The sequence below is a fragment of the Mugil cephalus genome, chromosome 6 (genome assembly GCF_022458985.1).
Source record: "Mugil cephalus isolate CIBA_MC_2020 chromosome 6, CIBA_Mcephalus_1.1, whole genome shotgun sequence".
NCBI classification, from domain to species: domain Eukaryota; kingdom Metazoa; phylum Chordata; class Actinopteri; order Mugiliformes; family Mugilidae; genus Mugil; species Mugil cephalus.
In genome coordinates this window covers 20,657,489-20,677,049 of record NC_061775.1, presented here as the reverse complement: position 1 = coordinate 20,677,049, position 19,561 = coordinate 20,657,489, and the positions used below count along the sequence as shown (strand labels likewise).

General features: G+C 41.5%; 1 protein-coding gene across 1 annotated transcript in view; it reads right to left on the bottom strand.

Moving 5' to 3' along the window:
- The window catches only part of LOC125009606 (collagen alpha-1(XXIV) chain), a 72,948-nt gene extending 59,218 nt beyond the window's left edge, over window positions 1–13,730 (bottom strand). The window contains exons 1-3 of the mRNA XM_047587683.1: window positions 13,207–13,730; window positions 4,909–4,979; window positions 1,510–2,861 (exon numbers count right to left, since the gene is read on the bottom strand). Of these exons, the coding sequence (XP_047443639.1) occupies window positions 1,510–2,861; window positions 4,909–4,979; window positions 13,207–13,259 (1,476 nt within the window). The 5' untranslated portion in view covers window positions 13,260–13,730. The remainder of the gene's footprint in view (window positions 1–1,509; window positions 2,862–4,908; window positions 4,980–13,206) is intronic.
- Window positions 13,731–19,561: the final 5,831 nt, after the last annotated feature.

Here is a 19,561-nt window from a genome sequence, read left to right as displayed (position 1 = left end):
ATAGCCCATCAAAACGGACGCCTGAAGAAAGTTCAAACTACTGCCAGTAAGACTCAAGGTGCTTTTAGAGTACTGCAGGACGCAGTGACCTACGCACCTATGCAGAAAAAAACTACCTACAGACAGCGTTAAAGCAAAACAAATAACTGTGATTTTTATTTATTATTAAGAGATTTTATTTTCCCATTGTTTTTACATTTACACTTAATATATTTTTGTTTTCACAAAAAAAAAAAAGAATTTATTGGGCAATGCAGGAGCTGAAAAAAATCTTCTCATTGTTCTAGATCATGCTAAAACCAGTGAAAGGATTTTGTTTGGCAATGTAATACTGACGATTTCATTGAGAATTGGCTGAGGAATTTTTAAAGTTAATTTTTAAGAAAAGAACTTCATGTGAATTAAAGTTGCGCTCACTGGGATGATAGGATGAAGAGATGAATGACTTAAAAACAGTTCAGCAATGTGTAAATAACAAAGAAAAAATTCGGCATCGGCCATTAGCCATATAGTTATTCTCAACATCGATATCAGCACAGAATTTCACAGTCAGTGCATCCCTAGCAAAAACCCATTACATTGAATTAATTAGGTCATAGGGTTTGGGAGTCATAGCCATCCCTGGTTATATGTTTCCTAAACACAGGCAACGTGTTACAAATGGGCACAGACACAGTGACATCACAAATTAAATTATATAATTATATAAATCTGTGTCTTAAAAATGACTCCTCTCCTTTCTTACTTTCTTAACACCTGTAGCAGACAAATCAATACATTAAAAAAATATATATTTTTATAACACTACAACTGAGGTCTTCTTTCGTTGAGGACATCTTTGACCTTTAGCTGACCCAGCATTCAAAACATACTGTACCTGCTTCTAATTGTAGCTAACTACCGTAGCCAAGACAAACTGTTTACGATAATTACAATTATATCAAAAAAGAACACCCTGGCCAATTTAACATCAGTCAGTGCTTGTTTAACTGTGTCCTATCCACCAGTCTGTAGGAATTTCAACACTGAAGGAGCATTATAGAATCGGGAAGTTGAGTCCAGACATCTTACATCATCAAATACAGTCTTTAGTTCAAACTTGACACCTCTCACTCAAGGAAAGGTATGAAATTCTTAAGCCATAAAACCCTGTCTGGAGGCATAGATATCCTGATAGATGGCTTACATCATAAAGCTGGATTAACAGCAAATGATTTATTAGATATTGCTTAAAAAAAAAAGTCTCCTACTCTCAGGTGAGTTGTCTTCTCTAACACAAGGACAAGAAAGTAGTTTGCAGTATTTCAGCAATGGAATGACATGTCATTTTAACAACTTGTACATACATGTTAAAATAACCACACATGGACATGCCATCAACTTTAAATCACCACACCGCACTGCCAAAACAATTTTGCTGTTATCCTGGGTTTATGGAAGAGTGCCAATTTTTACACTTAAAAGTGTGTTTATATTTATGCTTGTCATGTAATAAATTCAGTCACTTACCGGAGGACCTGGCTCCCCTTTGGGGCCACGGAATCCATCTTCATAATCGTAGAAAAAGTCTGGCTCCTCATATCCATAATCATATCCTCCCATATCTACATCATCATAGCTGCCATCCAGATCATGCTGTTCTGAGGAGTCCACCTGATTTTCCCTGTACAGAGTGGTGCTGTTGGCTTTCAGATTAGTCTCCAAGACATGATGAGTTTGTGGGGGCTGGTGACTCAAGCTGGTGATTGAGTTGTTCCTGAGCGTTTCCTTCACTCGACTTTGTTTGACTGGGGAGCCCAGACTTGGGGTGGCATCTAGAGTGTGCTCGATCCATGAGCTGCTCTCCTCCTCTGTGCTGTTTTCTGAGTGGTCACTGTCCCCCTGGGACCTGCTTTCCTCCACCAACACATGTTTGGGAGTAGCGACTGTTGTGCTGTACGGAAGATCAAGAGCTGCTTGTCTACTTGGGGTCACAAAAGTGGGGCCGTCAGACTGGACTGAGGATGTGGCTAGGTGGTCGAGTGGTTCTAATGTGGAAATGTGGCTTTGGTCCCTCAGATGAGGTTGTACTGTTAAATGCTGTGGGGACAGTTTGACGACTGCTGTGGCTTTGATAATGGTATGATGGGTAGCTGCAACTCCAGGAAGGGACTCTGTCAGAGAGGTGTACGGGGGATCATTAACCTGAATATCCAAACCAGGATGTGGCACAGGCAATCGATAAGTGTCGGCCAGCCGGCACTGTTTTTTAAGGTAGTTACAATAGTGCGCGGCAGCTTTGGCTGAGGGATAGATATCTAGTTGGCAGACTCGACCACTGAATGGTGCCCCTTTGGAGTTCATCCTCCCCAGAGTGAATAGACCCCCAGAGCGCCCCAATGTATGAGATCTCCCCAGGGTCTGTTCTTGCTGCTGCACCGCTCCACATTCCGCATAGAAGGACACTGAACGAGCGCGAACACCAACAGCAAAAGGGTGCTGACGCCCATCCTGCCAGTCGTAGTTGAAGAAGACGGAGGTTTTCTCGGCAGTATGTACCACCACTCTGCGTGGTAGCAACTGGATGCCGAAACGTAGCCTGTCCCTGCCATCTCTGACACTTAAAAGAAACGCATTGTTTGCTCGCCAAGTGCTTAGGCTAACCACAACGGAAAACTCCTCGCCAAACTCTGGTGGGAACAGACTGCCTGCTGGAACCTCATAGAGAGACGTAGCGTTGAGTAGCACCCCATATCCAGAAACGGGGACATCCAAAGTTGAGGGAACATCGGTGTAAGTGATGGGAGGAGAGCTTGTTCTCTCGTAGGGATTTTCTGTGCTGCTTTGAGTTGTAAGTCCCAATCGATAGAGGATATCCACTCCTGAAGGACAGAGGACATACTGGTAAGCTTAAAATGCTGACATTCAATCACAAAGCAGGAAGGCTAGGTAAGGGTCAAGAAAATGAAGAGAGTCACTGTCAGAGTGGTTCAAACTCATTTAATTTTATAATCTAAAGTCTTATTCAATGACAAAAAAACACATTGGTGAGCCATTATGCTCAAACAACATGACACCATTACTGGGATGCCGGTGATCTTATCCCTACTTTTCTCTAAGTAACAGATGGGCAGCTGTAGCCCAGATGAATAGAGGGGACTCAGAGATGCATGGGGCCGACTAAGATACAGGAAACTAGTCCACACAGCCTTTCTGAATCAAACAGTACTGTCATACTTTTGTCATGCCACTGGTATTTCTTCAAAGAATTAATGCTAAGTTTGCTGACAGGGAGGAAAAAGCACTTCAACATCACTTGAAGACAGAGGATATTGTGTTTTGGTTTTGAGTAAGAAGCAATGGACAGATAACTATGTTATCTATGTACGATTTTGTAGCGCTATATATAAAGAGAGAGGTCAGTAAAAGAGGACAATACAGATGAGACATATATAGAGGAAGTGTGATAAAGAGAAATACAGACAGACACATAGAGGTGGAACAACAACACGCTACACTGTCCTGGATGTGGTTTCACAAAAAAAATGTATATTCTTGCAGTTCAGATAGAAAGACTGTGTATCTGAGCTCCCAGTGAAATGTCCTTGACATTCTTTGCCTAAGGTAATGTCAGCCCAGGTTTAAATTAACCTGTCTGGTATGTTAAGACAAGCTGCACACATACTCTGTGTCCCCCAATCACGCAGATTGATTCTGCATGCAGTGATTTCACACAAAGGGAGATGACAAAGCAAGCTGGAATAAGAGAACCTTAAGTTGGTTTACTTCATCTGTGCCCGAGGCAGAAGACAATGCACACACATGTAGGGATGTGAACAAATATGTGAGGATTTGTCATGAGGTCAACCTTAAATATGTGACAAGAATGTATTACATGCATTTCACACATGTGCATGTAATAATACAATGTATTGTATTTCTGGTGATATGTCTCCCAAAAATACTCTGTATACTAATTCACAGAGCATTGATCAACCATCTGTGAAGCATTCTTTAGATTCTTTTAAAAACATAAATCCATGTTTAGGTGACTGTTTGAGATTATGTATAAACTATCCAACTGCTATTGAGAAACTAAACTGGAAAGGCAAAAAAGTAACTACATCAATGATCTACACCTTCTGTGTTGCTTTGTTTAAGAGTTCAGATGGATATCACCTTATCCACAGCAACTGAGAAGCGAGGCGCACGTGCCAAAACAAACTGAGTTTTTACTTGAGATGATCCTCTTCCTATTTCTCTGGCTGATTTGTGTACTATCTGTAAGCTTAATGTGAAGCTCAAACTGCTTTGTATGTAACAAATTTATCGAATTGACCAGGGATGAGAGCTCTGCAAACACAGAAAATACGATGGATAAAAAGCGTAGGAAAGGAAAGGCTGAGAGGTCACTTTTAGAGGACAAACAGACATACTAGAGGAGAAGGTAAAAATGAGGAAAAAGGCAAAGAGGTAGGAGTTCCTATTTACAGAGTCTGTCCAAGAAGTACAAATAATTTATCAATACTCTATTTTCCCAATAATGTAAATCTATATAGTTTAACATACATTTTTATGGAGGAAATGTTAAAATTCAAATAGGGTCAATAAATCTGTCAAGCACAGGTGTTATTAATGAAGGGTAATATTCAGTTGTCACAGAAAGTCATGATGGTGAACCAGCACGGACAAACTTAGGATCCCCAAAAATGAAACAAAGTCGTCATTAATACACCTGTTTATTCCCTACGAATTTAAATGTAGGACATGAAAAAAAAAACAGTTTATTATGAAGAGGACAAAAGCAAATTTACAAATACATTGGTCCATTATACACTACATATGACAGAATGATCAAATGTAAGAGAGAGATTTCATTCAAGACAAACGAATTTAAGAAAAACAAAAGTGATTAATGCTGCTGTTTACCTTGAGATAGATAGTCTTCTTCTCCGGAGAGTACTGCTGAGCATGCTGACAGGAGCAGGAGAAAGTTCCACCTAGACAGAGAAAAAAAATCATCAATTAGGCTAAATAACAGATTACCTATATGTTTAAGATATAATAAATGTAAACAATAAGAATTATTACATTAGAACAAAGCATATCAGGCGTCTCAGCGAAACAGGAGACATACTTCCCCCTCAGTTATCTATTAGATGTCTATTTTTTTCTTGGTAACACTAAGGGGGAATATTATCCATAAAATCTATAGGCTTAAGTTGAAAGCTTAGATCTCTTTGAAGTAATAACTTTGGGTGATGACTTATTTGACAAAAGTACTTCCTGTAGGTCAACAGAAGCGGGCAGCATTGGTTAGAACATGAATACTCACTTTAGGGATAGGTGCGTGGGCTACAAAGAGGAATAAAAATAAGAATAATAAGAATTAAAATCTTTTATCTATCTATCGATCTAAGCTGATGTTAGGTGCTTATTGAAATGCCTGTTAGCCAATATGTAAGTAAATATGAATTCTACACTGAAAGGATTGTCACTGCTATGGAGTGGGGGTGCCTGGTCTGGTTTAGGTGGGTGGTACATGTCTAAGTAAATATCCAGATGAATGCCAGGTCCAAACGTTTCCCGGCAGCACATTGTACTGATACAAGACTGGCCAATGTTATTTACTTTTCCAGTGAGTGGTCATAATGTTATGCCTGATTGGTGCACATGTCAGTCAAGTTGTTATAGTGGCAAACTCTCAAACAGTTTGAGGAACTAGGAACAATTTCACATCACAATACCAATTGTTTGGAAGTAATGGTCAGTCATTGATTGGCAGTAAACACGAGCTTTGTATTTAAGTGAAAAAACCTTTGATAAAATAACATTAGCAAAGCATGAGAGGAGCAGAAACCAGTCACAATCATTAGAGCCAACTGGTAGTTAAAAGAATATGTCGAAGAAAATTAAATTAAGGGCAGTTGTAAAAATTTCAAAATAATCCTGGCAAACTCTCAAAGCCTGATGTGAGACCCTACTAATAGGTAAAGAAAATTACTTAACGGTCAATAACTGAACCGTAATGGTTGTCCAGTTGACTCGGTTAGCGGGCTAACGTTAGCTAATGTGTTAGCCAAGGTAAATGTGAAATTAGTTTATAAGACCTTACTTAACATTTAAGAAATAAGATGTGTTTTTACAAAAAATGGTAAGAAATTTTGACAGAAGAAGTTAAACTTAGCTTTGAAATATAATTTTGGTCAATACAACCTATAACGGGTCGATAGGATTCTTTAACTTTCTTAACTGAACAATAATTAGTCGCAACGAGCTCTCTTTCCACGGGTACCGAGAAGCTGCTGTATCGCCACCACTTTTAGGGAGGGGGGAAGCTAACGGTGTTTGACGTAGCGTAACCTACCTCAATATGTTGAGTAGTCCTACAATAAATGACACTCCCAACCGTTGGAAGTTAATTAACTATTTTTTACTGATATTGAGAACACCTGCCAACATCCGGGCTCTAAAATTTGCTGCGTGATACACTTTGTTTTTTTAATGTAGTATTGAATACCTCTGTGGTACATTTATTTGTACCAAACAGTAACAATGGTTTTTCAGAGTTTGTAAATGTTACACTGCAGCATCTAAACAACCCAACCTATCCTCTGGATACATTATTTTTTAGTAACATGTGAAACCACGTAGATTTTAAATATCATTAAATAGCCAGTTACTGTTTTCACCCTTCCAAAGTATCCTGAAATTTAAGTACATTTCATATTTAATAATTAAATAAAGAAACAGATAAATAATCTCTTGATGCATTGATAATAACAAAAATAATAATAATTTCCAGCCATCCCAATCAATATTGAGATGGAACATTAGAAAATATAGTTAAAGATAATGCAGAGAGCATTTGCCATTGTTTATTTTTTTCCAGGCTATGATGGATTTTGTCCCAAAAGCACAGTTAATTAATAACATTTCAGTGCTATATTAGTGGAAGCACGCCTCAGTAAAGCTGTGACCACATAGATGGACAAGCCCCTGTTAAGATTTACAGACAAGTGTCACGCTTGCCTTTTAAGATAGAATTCTCTTAAGCTCTTAAGTCTTTTCTTCATAGATCTTCATTCCCAAAGGCCTTGTAGGGGATGTTCACCGTGTTGTTTTTGTTACACAGAACTAAACAGCCACAAAAACAATGTGAATGAGAAAATATGTTTTTCTTTTTCATGTACTGCCTTTGAAAATGTCTTCAAATGGCATCTGGATCGTGAAACATCATTGACAAAAACACTTTTATTCAAATTGCATTCCACTAATTTAAAATGTATCTTTTTATTTTGAAAAGTACTAATCACACAATCAGATGTAGAGGCCTCTGTGTTAGTCATACTGCATATTGTGACCTTTTAACCTTTGCTGACCCAACCTCTAGATGGCACTGCCCTCCATATAGCTACTGGGAAAGACCATCATGTTGCTGTGATCTGTAAAGGGCCACAGGCACGGCACAATATACTGATCATTTCTTCATTAATATAAGATTTTCCAAACATGTGTCAAATATTATACAGTAGTTGTCAAAGGGGTTTGTGTGCACTGACCCAGAAAACATTGTTATTGATTTATTACTGTGACTTATTTTATTATAAGTTAGATCTCAAACAGCTGAAACAAGGGCAGTGGGCTTGTCAAGATTAGTGCACTTTAACAACACTGTTAAAACCACCCAACATTTTACACTGATTAATAGATATTTTGTATTTTTAACTTATAACTTATCGTGAAAGACATGTCTACTTTAATACGCACTCAGAGACAAGCAGTTACACACACCACCATGTTTAACTTGCCACTCCTGTTTCCAGCTTTTATTCACACAGTTTCGTAGGATTTAGAGAATAGTAGTACTTTACTTTGGTTGTATAACCAAACTAACTAAACTAACTAAAAATCGCATTATATATTGGTAGTGGCAGTTCCCAGAGTCCACCAGGTTTCTACAGCTGCCCTGAACAGACAAGCGAAACACCAGAAAGGGGCTTTCATAGTTTTTACACTGAAGTGGCATCTCGAACTTGGTGGTGCCATTTGGAATCAGATGCAATTATGTTCTAGTGGTCCTTTAAGCTAAAACTGTTAAAATGTGTGTCTATTTACAGCAAATATAGCCAGTAATGTTCTGCCCCCCTTATTATAAAATTATAAACCAGTGTCAAAGACAAAAAAGAGTATCTTTATCCATAGAAAATAGTGAAGTTTTAGTTCAGATTGGATTTAAGAGTAAAGTCTATCATAAAACCCACAAACAAGTAAGAAATAACTATTATAAACTGTGTATTCAAGCTAAATTAAGGGTGGATTTTTAGAATTGTCATTAAACAGACGTCTAAATTGTTCCTATGTCTTCCCTTCAACACAGCATGCTCTGAATATTCAGAGCCAAACCTATCACGTCAGCAGCCCTGTACACAGCAACAGCTGCTTGAAGTCGTTCTGGCAACTAGTGTCATCATTTTCAGCACTGACATGGTGTGGTGACTGTACAAAATAAATGAGGAGACAGTAGGCCTGCTATTTTAATATTCAGCTGTGTAAGACTAAAAAGGAGCACTATCAATCATGCTCTGCTGTGGCACCTTTAACCTTCAGGGATTGTTTTGTGAGCGTGATGGCTGCAAACAGAGTGATAAATGTCTCGCAAACATTTTTCTGCTGTGGCCTTTGAGCATCGGATTAACCAAGCAAAAAACGCTACAAGTGTTTGTGCAGCTCTGTTTGACAGAGAATCACAGACAGATAGGCAGGCATATTTGTTTTCCCAGAGCAAAGTGGCCCGGCAAACTTGAGGAAAAATAACATAATTGAAGACAGAAAGGAAGAGGAAAATGAGGGCAAAAAGAGAAAACAAACAAAAAAAAAAGAAAAGAAAAGGCCTAGATGTGAGTAGAAACACCACGGGTTGTGTGTATCACCTGTCCCCCATCGAGAAAGTAGTGCGACATTCCACAGCCGGGAAGAGAGACATACCCACACCAGGAAAAAGTAATAGAGAAAAAAAAGTGTTGAATATATGAATAGTATCACTCATCTGCTGAGAGAGGATGAAACTGACATTTACAAGGCCCAATGAGGGGCTGGTTCTGCTTAAGACCTGGCAGCTTTTAAAAGTGGAACAAAAAAAGGAAAAAACTAAATATAACACTTAACATTCCCTTTAGGAGTGTGTGTGTGGGGCCATCTGATGCTGATTCAGACAGCTTTTTCTGCTGTCTGTCTCAAAGTCTCCCGGCTATTTAAAGCATCCCTGAGGCTCTACCACCAAACAGACTCAGGTCATCACTTCAGCACATCTATAGTGACGTAACTGGTGGGAATGTTCCAGCACCTTAACTATTTGCCACCCTACTGTTCGCCAGATTTCAGCCCCAGCATCACATAGTGAACTTGATTTTTACATTTAAATCTTTAGTGGAGCATATTAGACTAATCCATCAGTCAAATCTTCTCTTGTTCCTGGTTATTTATTAAATCCAGAGATAAATGTCTGTATAAGTGACAGTACACTATGACATGTTTCCCACTCCTGACAGTTAATGGAAAAGACTGCTGAATGCAAGACAAAGCTCCCCAAACATTGCTGTGTTGACTAAGGGAAATACCACTATGTGGGGAGTGGGTGTCATGTCAAGACTATAAATAATCACAACTCAAAACTCCCCCCTTGCAATGAAGCTCTCCAGCAGTAACAGATCTCGCCTTTCTCCCCTCAAAATTAGCTTGGATCCCTAACAATGGTTCATTCAGCCGGGGAAAAGGCTGAGAGGCAACTGGGGAGGCAAAGTGCCCAATTAGGTTTTGGCAAATAGGAGCAAAGTCACTTAAGTTGTGTTTGCAGTCCTCATAAGGAAGCGGAAACAATTTTCTTGCGTTCATTGTCGATGTCAATCAAGAGATGGCCTTCACAGTTTACATGTGTAATGTGGCTCACGGCTTACAAAATCCATTAGTGGAAACAAAACATGTGAAGCTGTTTATCGACCCAAACAGCTCTGGAGGATTACCAACAAGGTCTAACTGTCGAGGTAAAAGAAAGTACAGCTGCTCTTCTCTGTTTTGCTTTTGGCAAAGGTTACCTGATATGTAAGGACATGTTGGGCTCTCAAAACAAACCGGGCAGGAGTCACCTTGACTGACCCATTCCATTTCACTCCATTCTGCTGTCTGAGGTTTGTTTCAGCCACCAGAATATCTGCACAGTAGAAGCAGCACTCTTTGGAAGTGCTCCACATAGAGTCATTATTCAGAGAATCGAGGTTTATAGAGCTTGACCTTGGAGCATTTGCTTAACCCCTACTGTTAAATGCCCCTTTGGCGAAACGAGGACGAGTTGAGCCCGAGTTAAAATGAAATTCAAAACAGAGGGAAACCAATAACTCCGAGAGGCATAAAATAACATGGAGCGCTAAGGAGTCATATTAAGGCTCGTAACATATCTGAAAAGTTACATGTACCGCATGAACGTCGTGGTACGAGTCTACCGGATATTTATCTCAAAGAAAAGATGAATTTCTCGCAAATCAGGTGTTCTGTTCCTGCACGCTTAGCTCAACATTCCTGGACATGAAGAGGGAACTGATCTACTGCCAATATCTGCTCCCGCTGGCCGTGTTTCAGGTTTTGTACCATCATCCAGATCATAATGACTTAAACACGGAAGAACTAAGTGGGTTTGTCTTCTCCTCTCCAAATGGTCATCAGTGAAGATTAGCAGGTCAGCAAGTTTCCCGGATTCAGTTGCCTACTTGCTGTTCTTGATTTCCCAGGACTCAAACTTATAATGGTTTCCAAACCACTGCATGTAACCCGACTGATGAATACAAATGTAAACCTACACATAACTGTCCAGAAGCAGTATGTCACGTTTGTCTGCTTCCGCTCTGATAAAGAGCTGGCCTGAAAGCTCACTCAATTGGTACTCAGAGTCAAGAGGTCACCGCAGACCAGAGTAAAGATTGACTTAGTCCACAAGACAGCGAGCAGACAAAGGGCTGTGAGTAAACTTCCAGTGGCCTTTATTGGTTTGCCCTTTCCTGTTGCAGAGGGACCTGCAGATGTTAGGAAGGTTAAACACACTCACTCATACAGACAGACAGGCCAAACTCCCTTAAGCCACTGGTGTGGAGAAGGTGAGGAGGAGGATGGGGATGGCTCTGATCCTACCATGAATTATTTTCTTCCAGGATTACCAGGGATTATCAGGCTTAGTTAGAGCAATCTAACACAAATAAAGGTACTGTATGTTTCCACCTCAGCAGTGGTTTGTGAATGAACAAGTCGACTTTTAGTTTAAGTGAAGAATAGCTGTGTTTGCGTAAACCAGGACATTGTTTCTGCACTTGTTAAGTTGTTCCCATATCTTTCCAATACTTGAGACCAAAACCTTTAATTGGATGTTATGTCTAAGCAGCAGGGTGCCGAACAAAAGCAAAACCCTCTACATGGCTATGGGGGAAATTTGAGTATTTTTGCTATTTTATTTAATGTAACCAAAACCAAAGTTGTAGGCCATAAAGTGATTACAATGGTAAAAGTTGATGAAACGGTTGCGTTATCTGTAGTCCCTGTCATAAGAATAAAAGATGGAGAGAGCACTGGACAAGAAAAACATCCCAAATAGGAGCATCAGTGGTCATTAAACACGGATCTGCTATTTCAGCAGAATTATACCCAACACAAAAGCCATCACACGAGAGCTCGTAGCCTGCACCACGTTCAATTTAAACCCACTGTCATCATTTACTGTTGCTGATATGACTCCAAACATCTTTCCCAACTTCCCTTTCAAACCAATCAAGATGCAAAGAAGAAACAACAAAATCCAAAAGCAACACGTGGAGGTGATTTCCATTCAGACATCTCGCTCCTGATCTTAAAAACATATCGACTTATTATGGGAACCATCAGCCTGCGTGGAGGAGACAGCATGCATGTGAGCGGCTGTATTGGCAGCAGTGGCACAGCGATGCCTCCAACAGTGGGTGATTGTCTGGAGCTCAGGAGCCAGTTAACCACTGATGCATATACACAGAAACTCTGTGAATTCAAGTGAGGCCAGATTTATTCTCAACTCAATTCCCCCATAAGGCTCTAATTTTCATTCTCAAGGACAAAAACAAATGAATCTCACAGGATTTCAGCTCTGATTTGTTTTCCATCTAACAAACACTATCAACACAGGAAAACAGAAAGCTTTGTGACCTTTCTCTTTTTTTTAATGCATCATATCTGGATGAGATTTATAATGGAGTGCAGGCAACTTGGACAAACTTCTGATAGAAGATAATGAATTCACTGTTAAGTATCCTTTGAAGACATGCACATTTCTGATGTTGCGCGGCCCCAGCTGAATGTAACGGGACAACAAAACCTGCATGCTAGATGTCAATAACACACACTTCCATGAGGAATGTTTGGGTTTAAGGGGGCTAAATAGTTTTTTTGGGGTGTTTTTTTTGCCATTTTGGGTTGAAGACTCCAACATAAATCAATAAATCAATCTGTCTTCAATACAATTGCTTCCGATCTTTTATTTCAATACGCTATGACAATACTTTACAACATGCTGACTAAGCAAAATTGCTTTCAAGACAGCATCATCAATCCCCCCCTCTCTCCGTGTGTTTATTTTCCGGCTTACCGTAGCTATGTGACTGAAAGACAGATAAAAAGGAGGTGATTCAGTTCAGTTGTGGACCACATGGTACTCAGGTTATAATGCAAGGGATCCCAGGCTCGCATGTTCATATGCTGAGTTCAAAGCCAAGACTTCAGTTGTCAAGTATAAGACTGATGAAACAGAATTGCTTCTGAAATATTTAACCCCTTCAAAGTTGCGTATGGAACAGTTGTCAGATGGGAATAGTAAACCTGGACAACAGTGAGTACTGTGCACTAAAGAAAGATTGGACCTTATGGAAAACAAGAGATATGGCTGGAACTATAGCCTTAAGGGAAACAATCCTAATACGACTAATGACCCTAATATTAAATCCGTTTTTTAGTTCTGTGTGGTGTCAGTAAGGTTTTGGTGGCAAAATAATTAACTATACTGTGACTTATTTAGTCAATTCACAGCGCTGTCAGGGAAAGATCATGGACAGAGACAAGCTTCCGTTGCCATTTTAAATGAAAACCCGTTTCAATGGCGCCAATGCGCACAGATAGTCTGACATCTTTACAGTGTAATTTAACCGAATGTCCACTTACGTTGCTGCCGCGGAAACGTGTCCACTCCTTGTCCGTTGAGCTCCTAAATGCATTTGTATGCATTTGTCCAGGCAGCAGAGATCTGGGTGAAAACAGAATCACACTCAAGGGGATACCTGCACATGGGCTAGCCCTTTTGGGAACAGCCAAAGGAAGCGTAAAAGTGGACGGAGGAGTGCTGCCACCTCAGAATTTCCTCATCGTACTGCAGTCCGAAGGAGAGATCTCTCCCACTCTTTCAAACCGAAGCCTCACGGATCCTTTGCGCTCTGCGGCGCGCAGTGATCAAGCTATTTCTATCCAAAGTGGAGACGCGCGACAGTTGCATAGAAAAAAATTGGCTCGGTCAGCGGCAAGTCGGTTTGCAGCGGTGTTAGCTCTACTGCTCTGAGGGATACAAAGAATCAGCGCTCGGCTTCTTCTTGGTCTTCAACACAGCAGCAGATTGAGCTGTGTGCGTCCTTACCTCCAGGCGGTGGTTCCTGCTATGTGCCTTGACTTGCACTGAAGCAAGGGGATCCGTATTCACCCCATCACAGCTCCTTTCAGCTGGTGGTGTTGGGTTTCACTAGTTACCGACTCGTGACATCACGGATGGAGTATTGGCTTGTGTTTGTCAATGTCTGCTGTCTATTTTGACTACTGTATTAGCCCTACTGCCTACTGTATGTGCACAACGTGATCGGCATGGGCGAGTGCATGTGCTTAGGGAGAGAGAAGAGTAAAACCTTCTTGCAAAGACACGTACAATGGAATAATAATCAAATCACGTCAGCTGGTTAAGCCTAAAGGTGTTTGCTGACATGCAAACCTGGAAAGAGCTGCAGCTCATGACTCTGTGGCAAAAAGTCCTATCCATCATCTAGCATTAAACAACTTACATAAGGGGCATTTTACAGTAAAATATATCAAATCAGCAAGTGGGTGCTGTGTCATTTGTCCACCTCAGTCTATGACTAGAAAGACATTTCCCATCCAGCAAAAAGTAGTTGAAAAGACATTGAAAAGACGTCGCTCATGTGCGTCTTAACAACATTTAAATTTGGTTGAAAAGTGAAAGGTGAAAAGCCGTCATTTTCATGTCGTTGAAAAGACGTCTTCAAAAAGACACAACCACAATTTTCAGCCACTATTTTTGGACTAAATTTAGACAAAATCGGACTGACCAAACACAACCCAATTTTCAACAACTACTTCTGGACTAAATCAAGACTATGACGGACCGACCAGATTTAGCCCAAAAACCAACATTGAAATGACGTCTGGTGTTTGGTGGGTTGAAGCGTTCAAAGCTTAAAGGTTTTTGGGAGAGCGGTACTTCCTTAGTTAATGCTTACCTGTGATCTTAATTGGTTCAATCTTTTACAATCTCCTGCAATAATCTTCTAGCAGTTTCAGGGTTGTTGTGTGAAACTGCGCAGTACGATGCCTTCAAGAGATATGCGGCATCGCTGTATATGAAACAACTCAAGTGCGTCGTGATCCTTATTTTCTTTGGCGTGCACACACAGAAATTCAGACTTAAACATAGGCCTCCTATTAACCGCATTTGCACTCATGTAAACAAACAGTTATGATGCAAAGCACATGCAGGTCTGAGAAAGCTGAATGTGAAGGTGGTTCGTATAGGATTTTGCAGTATTGGGGACTTACTGTACACAAGCACTGATTTATTAGGTGTATCATATCTACTGCTGCTTTGCTGTGGCACTGATGTGGAAATAACCCCTTCTTTGTTTCATTGTAATCAAAACCGCAGAGTTTCCCCCCGCTTGAAAACGACACTGTTTCTTTTCGTTATCTCTCCCATCAAATTTCCCAAACAAACAGCACCCCCCCCCCCACGCCTCTCCCATCCAGGCTAACCCATTAACCCCGAACAAACAGAGCTCTGTGGGTCCCCTGGCCCCCGGTACCTCCACCCCCACTCCCGCACCCCTGCATCCTCCTCTTGATGTCCGCAGCTTCGGTTCGAGCATGGACAGCGAAGGAGTACATATGGTTTGCAGTTTAAGAAACTAGAGGTGAGGGTGGGTGAGGTGGGGGAGCGCTACTAGGAGACAGAGCAGTTCCTGCATAGAGTCCCAGGTGGAGCACAGAGGGTTCCTTAACCTGAAAACCACAAAAAGACAGTTACAGTGAACAGTTACAATGCCCAAACATGGAGTAATGTGAGAGAGGTCAAAGCGACATGGAAACTCCGAGTGAGGCCGCCAGCCAGTATAAACAATGAGGTTAATAAAGATTTCGTGGTGCCTGCAAACAAGGTATCTGAGCCTCTTTGCGCTAAGGAGGACTGTCTGCGGGAGTGGGTCAATCCCCCCGTCATAAAAGGTGGTTGTCTCTGAGGAGGAAGCATGTGCACGGGATGGACTTTTTCTTTCCCTTTCTGGCTTTGCCATCAACCAGCATCTCAGGATAACAATGTTTCGACCAGATGTTTTCTTCCACTTCCAGGAAGCAGAAAACGCAGAGATGCTGGTCCTCTGACGAAACTGCGAATCACCAGTATGGACAAATTAATTACATGATTGTTTTGCGGCACGGAACTGACACTGATATCGGAGGCTTGAGTCATACATCCCTTGAGTTTGAACTCAGACATCATGTTTATGAAACCTGATGAAATTTTGCCTCTCTCTCAATAAAGATGTCTTGTAAAAACCTTTTATGATATTATACTGTCTTCTCCCACACATATACAGTAAACTTTTCACGCTCTTTTTTTTCTTTTCCACGAGCCCAGATGTGCACTAATCAGTCCATTGTGCAGCGAGCGCCGAAACGCATGGTCCAAAAAGCGTCTGATGTCCGATAATCGGAATCAGATCAGCCGTGTCTCTCTTGACACAGATGAGTGAGCGCTGACACTGTCCTGACACAAGTGGTATTCCCCCTCCTGCAGTTTCACGACCTTCGGACAGTAAAAGTGTTGTAATCGAATCACAAAACAAAGACCCGTGCTGTAGGACGATGACTACAGAGTTTTTAGAAGCACACAAAGGCCAGACAGGAATCTGATTACAGCTGCATGTGGTCACAGACAAAGTCCTTCCATATGATCAAACATTACATAATGCACACATGTCCAAAGCTAACCTGACTTCTTAACGCTCCAAAGTACTTCATTACTATTAGTATTACTTTGACATTGAAGCTATTTTGTCTTATCCAGTTTTGCATGTTTCAGAATTAAAAATTGTCTTTGCTGGTAGCATGATGTTTGGAGTCTGTACTTGATTTGGACACAGCTTCATTCCTGGCCCGAGTCCCAGAGAGAGCTGCATGTACGCGCTCCTATCTGCACACTCCCCTCTATTCAGTGACTTCAAATCCAGAGCTCACCATTGGAAGGCCTGGATCCAAAGGCCATGTGCTGGTTGCAGAGCGCATCGTCTTTCAGGTTCAACATTTCATAGTACAGTAACCGCTTGTAAATGTGGGGAGCTTAGGAGTCAACCGACCTGGCTCGGGAAACAAGAAAAATGTGCGTTTGGTTAAACAAAAAAGTTGTCTTGCAAGCTGCCAGCAGACCAAATAAAAATGCGCTTTCGAGTGTCTGCTGCGAGCGCATTCTGATGCTGCAGACGCGGTTTGCGGAAAGTGTGCCTCATTAGCTCATCAGTAACAGGGAGGGGGGAGGGTTGGCATGCGTCTGTGCAGGAAGGCTGACAGCTGACTCTACCTGCAGACTGACTGGATGCTGAACCTGCCCCTGTCTCTAATTAGCAGACACGGGCCTGTGTAATTTCTGTCCTGCGTGCGTGTCACCGGCTCGTAGGGCTGTTATTTTGCCGAGCGGGGAAGAGAGTGGGCAACAGCTGGGAGAGTGCTTAACAGATGGTGAAATACAGAGCAGTTGATAGCTGAAACAATGCTCCGTGTAAGTGTGTGTGTGTGTGTGTGTGTGAGAGAGAGAGAGGTTGTATGTAGCGAGGTGGTTTGCAGCGCTTTAAGGGATCATGAGAAAGTACGACAAGAGGGGCCAGGGGAGTCCAGGGTGAAGGGGGTGTTTGGGCAGGGAGGAAGTTTGGGAGTGTGCAGGGAAAGCGAAAGTCCCTTCGGGGGTCATGTGGGTTGGAGAGGGGCACAGCGGAGGAACACACACAGTGCTCAGGGAGGCGTGTTTGACTTTTTAAATCTGTCATGAAGCCTCGCAAGCACAACCAGTGTGAGCATGACTCTAGAGTCGCATGAATGAGTCTTGAATAAATGCCTAATTATTTTAATGGTTCATTTGAACGGAGTCCAGATTAAGTCCTACAGTATATTTAAGTGATGTTCTTGCTGTATGGAAAGAAAGTGGCCATTCTTCACTTGTACGTACTGTCTGTACGTATAGCTGCACCCATAAAAAAAAAAAAATGTGTCTGTAATTAGTTTTGCACATGTCGAGCAGAAGTCAACTAAGCCCACAAAAACAAACCCGTTTGTCAACTTTTAAAATCCCCTGGCATCTAAATGCAACCAAAGTCATATGTTGCAACATCATAAATTACTCAAGTTTTAGATGAGCGTTAAATAATTTATGGCTTTCCCAAACATTGTCAATTAGCAGTCGTTAGGAACCCAGTGCAGTGTCTGTGCTTGAATTCAGCTATAGCCAGGGAACAGAATAGCTGACTGGAAAAACAGGTAGAGATGTAGGATGTAGGAGTGCTCTTTAAGCTGTGGAAGTAATTAATGTGGCAGCGCTGCTTCTTTGCCGCTGCAGTCTTTCCACAGTGGCTCTAACATCACCTGTTGCGAAACGAGGCCTGGATCCACAAGTGTTCGGATGGTTTTCTCGTCTTTCTTAGAAACAGGGAGAAAGGAAAGTTGTACATTCTCCAAATTAAACAAATGCGTGTTCCAAAGAAGAAAATGAAGGGAAGTGGTTCCACTGAACAGCCTGTTAAGTTATTTACATTACATTACAGCTTCCAGTTCCTCTTGGTTAAATCTCTACAGGCCATGCACACCTGGACTTTGGCAGTTTATCCCATTCCTCCCGACAGATCCAGTCAAGTTCTATCAGACTTGATAAGAAGCATCTCCCATCTTTGAGTCTCTTCGTAGATAAAGTTAGATTTATGCTTCTGTGTTGAATCACACCCTAAGCCATAGTTTGACGTGTCCAGTTGTTACTTGTTACTTCTCGGAGCATGGACATGGGCCTTCCTGAGGGTGTTCTGTGGTGTCTGAATTTGGAGGCCAGTTCAACATTTTGTTCTGTGTTTTATGTTTTTCGAGTTGTTCCTAAACCGATTGTGTGTGTGGGTGTGCCTGTGTCAGGCTGCATCCAGCTGGGGAAGGCTGGTACATGTCTAAGTAACATCCACACGAATGCCAGGCCCAAAAGTTTCCCAGCAGAACACTGAATTGTCACAGGATGGTTAACGTTATTTACTTCTCCTGTCATGTTGTGGCTGATTAGTGTACATCTGCTGCAGAAGTGCTAACCAGTCTTAAGTCTTGGCTTTGGCTGGAGCACTTAAGGATAATCAGAGACTTGTTGTCTTGGCCCAAAACCAGTGGTCTGAAAGGTGGCCAGTGCTCACAGTCTCAGGAGGCTGCTTGATTTTGGAGTGGGTTTTATTCAGTGACCTCTCTGTATTTATCAGCAATCATTCTCTTTCTATTAGTCTCCTTGTTGCCGGTGGATGAGAAGGGCTGCCACCAATATGCTCCACTGTAGAGCTGGTATTAGCAGGGGATGCCTGGGCTTCAATGGACACATATTTTCTGTTTTTGTGTCATCAGCCCAGTCACTATTTTCCTCATGCTCTGCCATTTCTTTTGGACTTTTGGACTTCTGTCTTGGATTGACATTAAATTACAGCTTCTGGGGAAGTCTTTGCACACCTGTTGGGTTCTTAGTCTCTCCCAGACCAAGCCTCTACTTCCTAAGCTTCTTCATTTTAGCCAAATCTTGGACAAGTGACTGCGTTCCAAACCTCTTCAGTTTCACAATCTCCGAGGCCAGACTGTTCGTGGGAAAACTAAAAACTTTACAAATGTTTTGTAAATGAGCTCACTAGTTCTCATTCTGTCTTATTTTAATGGTCCGCATTGCGTAAAGCAATTCTGTTTTGAGAAAATAAATGGCTACGTTGCTTTTAGTCCAGATAAGGGTTTGACTTCTGCACCATAACTAGATGGGGGTTAAGGTTTAGCCCGAATGTGCGTTCCCGTGCATTAAGTCGAACAACAAAATGGCGGCATTTGATGCAAAAATGACGCCAAAACGATGATAAAAACATTACAAGTGAACAGTCGTTCCAAAACATCCATTGATCTCAGCAGATGTGGTGATGGTGCGGTTAAATATCTTCATTCAGACAACCTGAGCCAACATTTGGCAAACGCAGTCTCC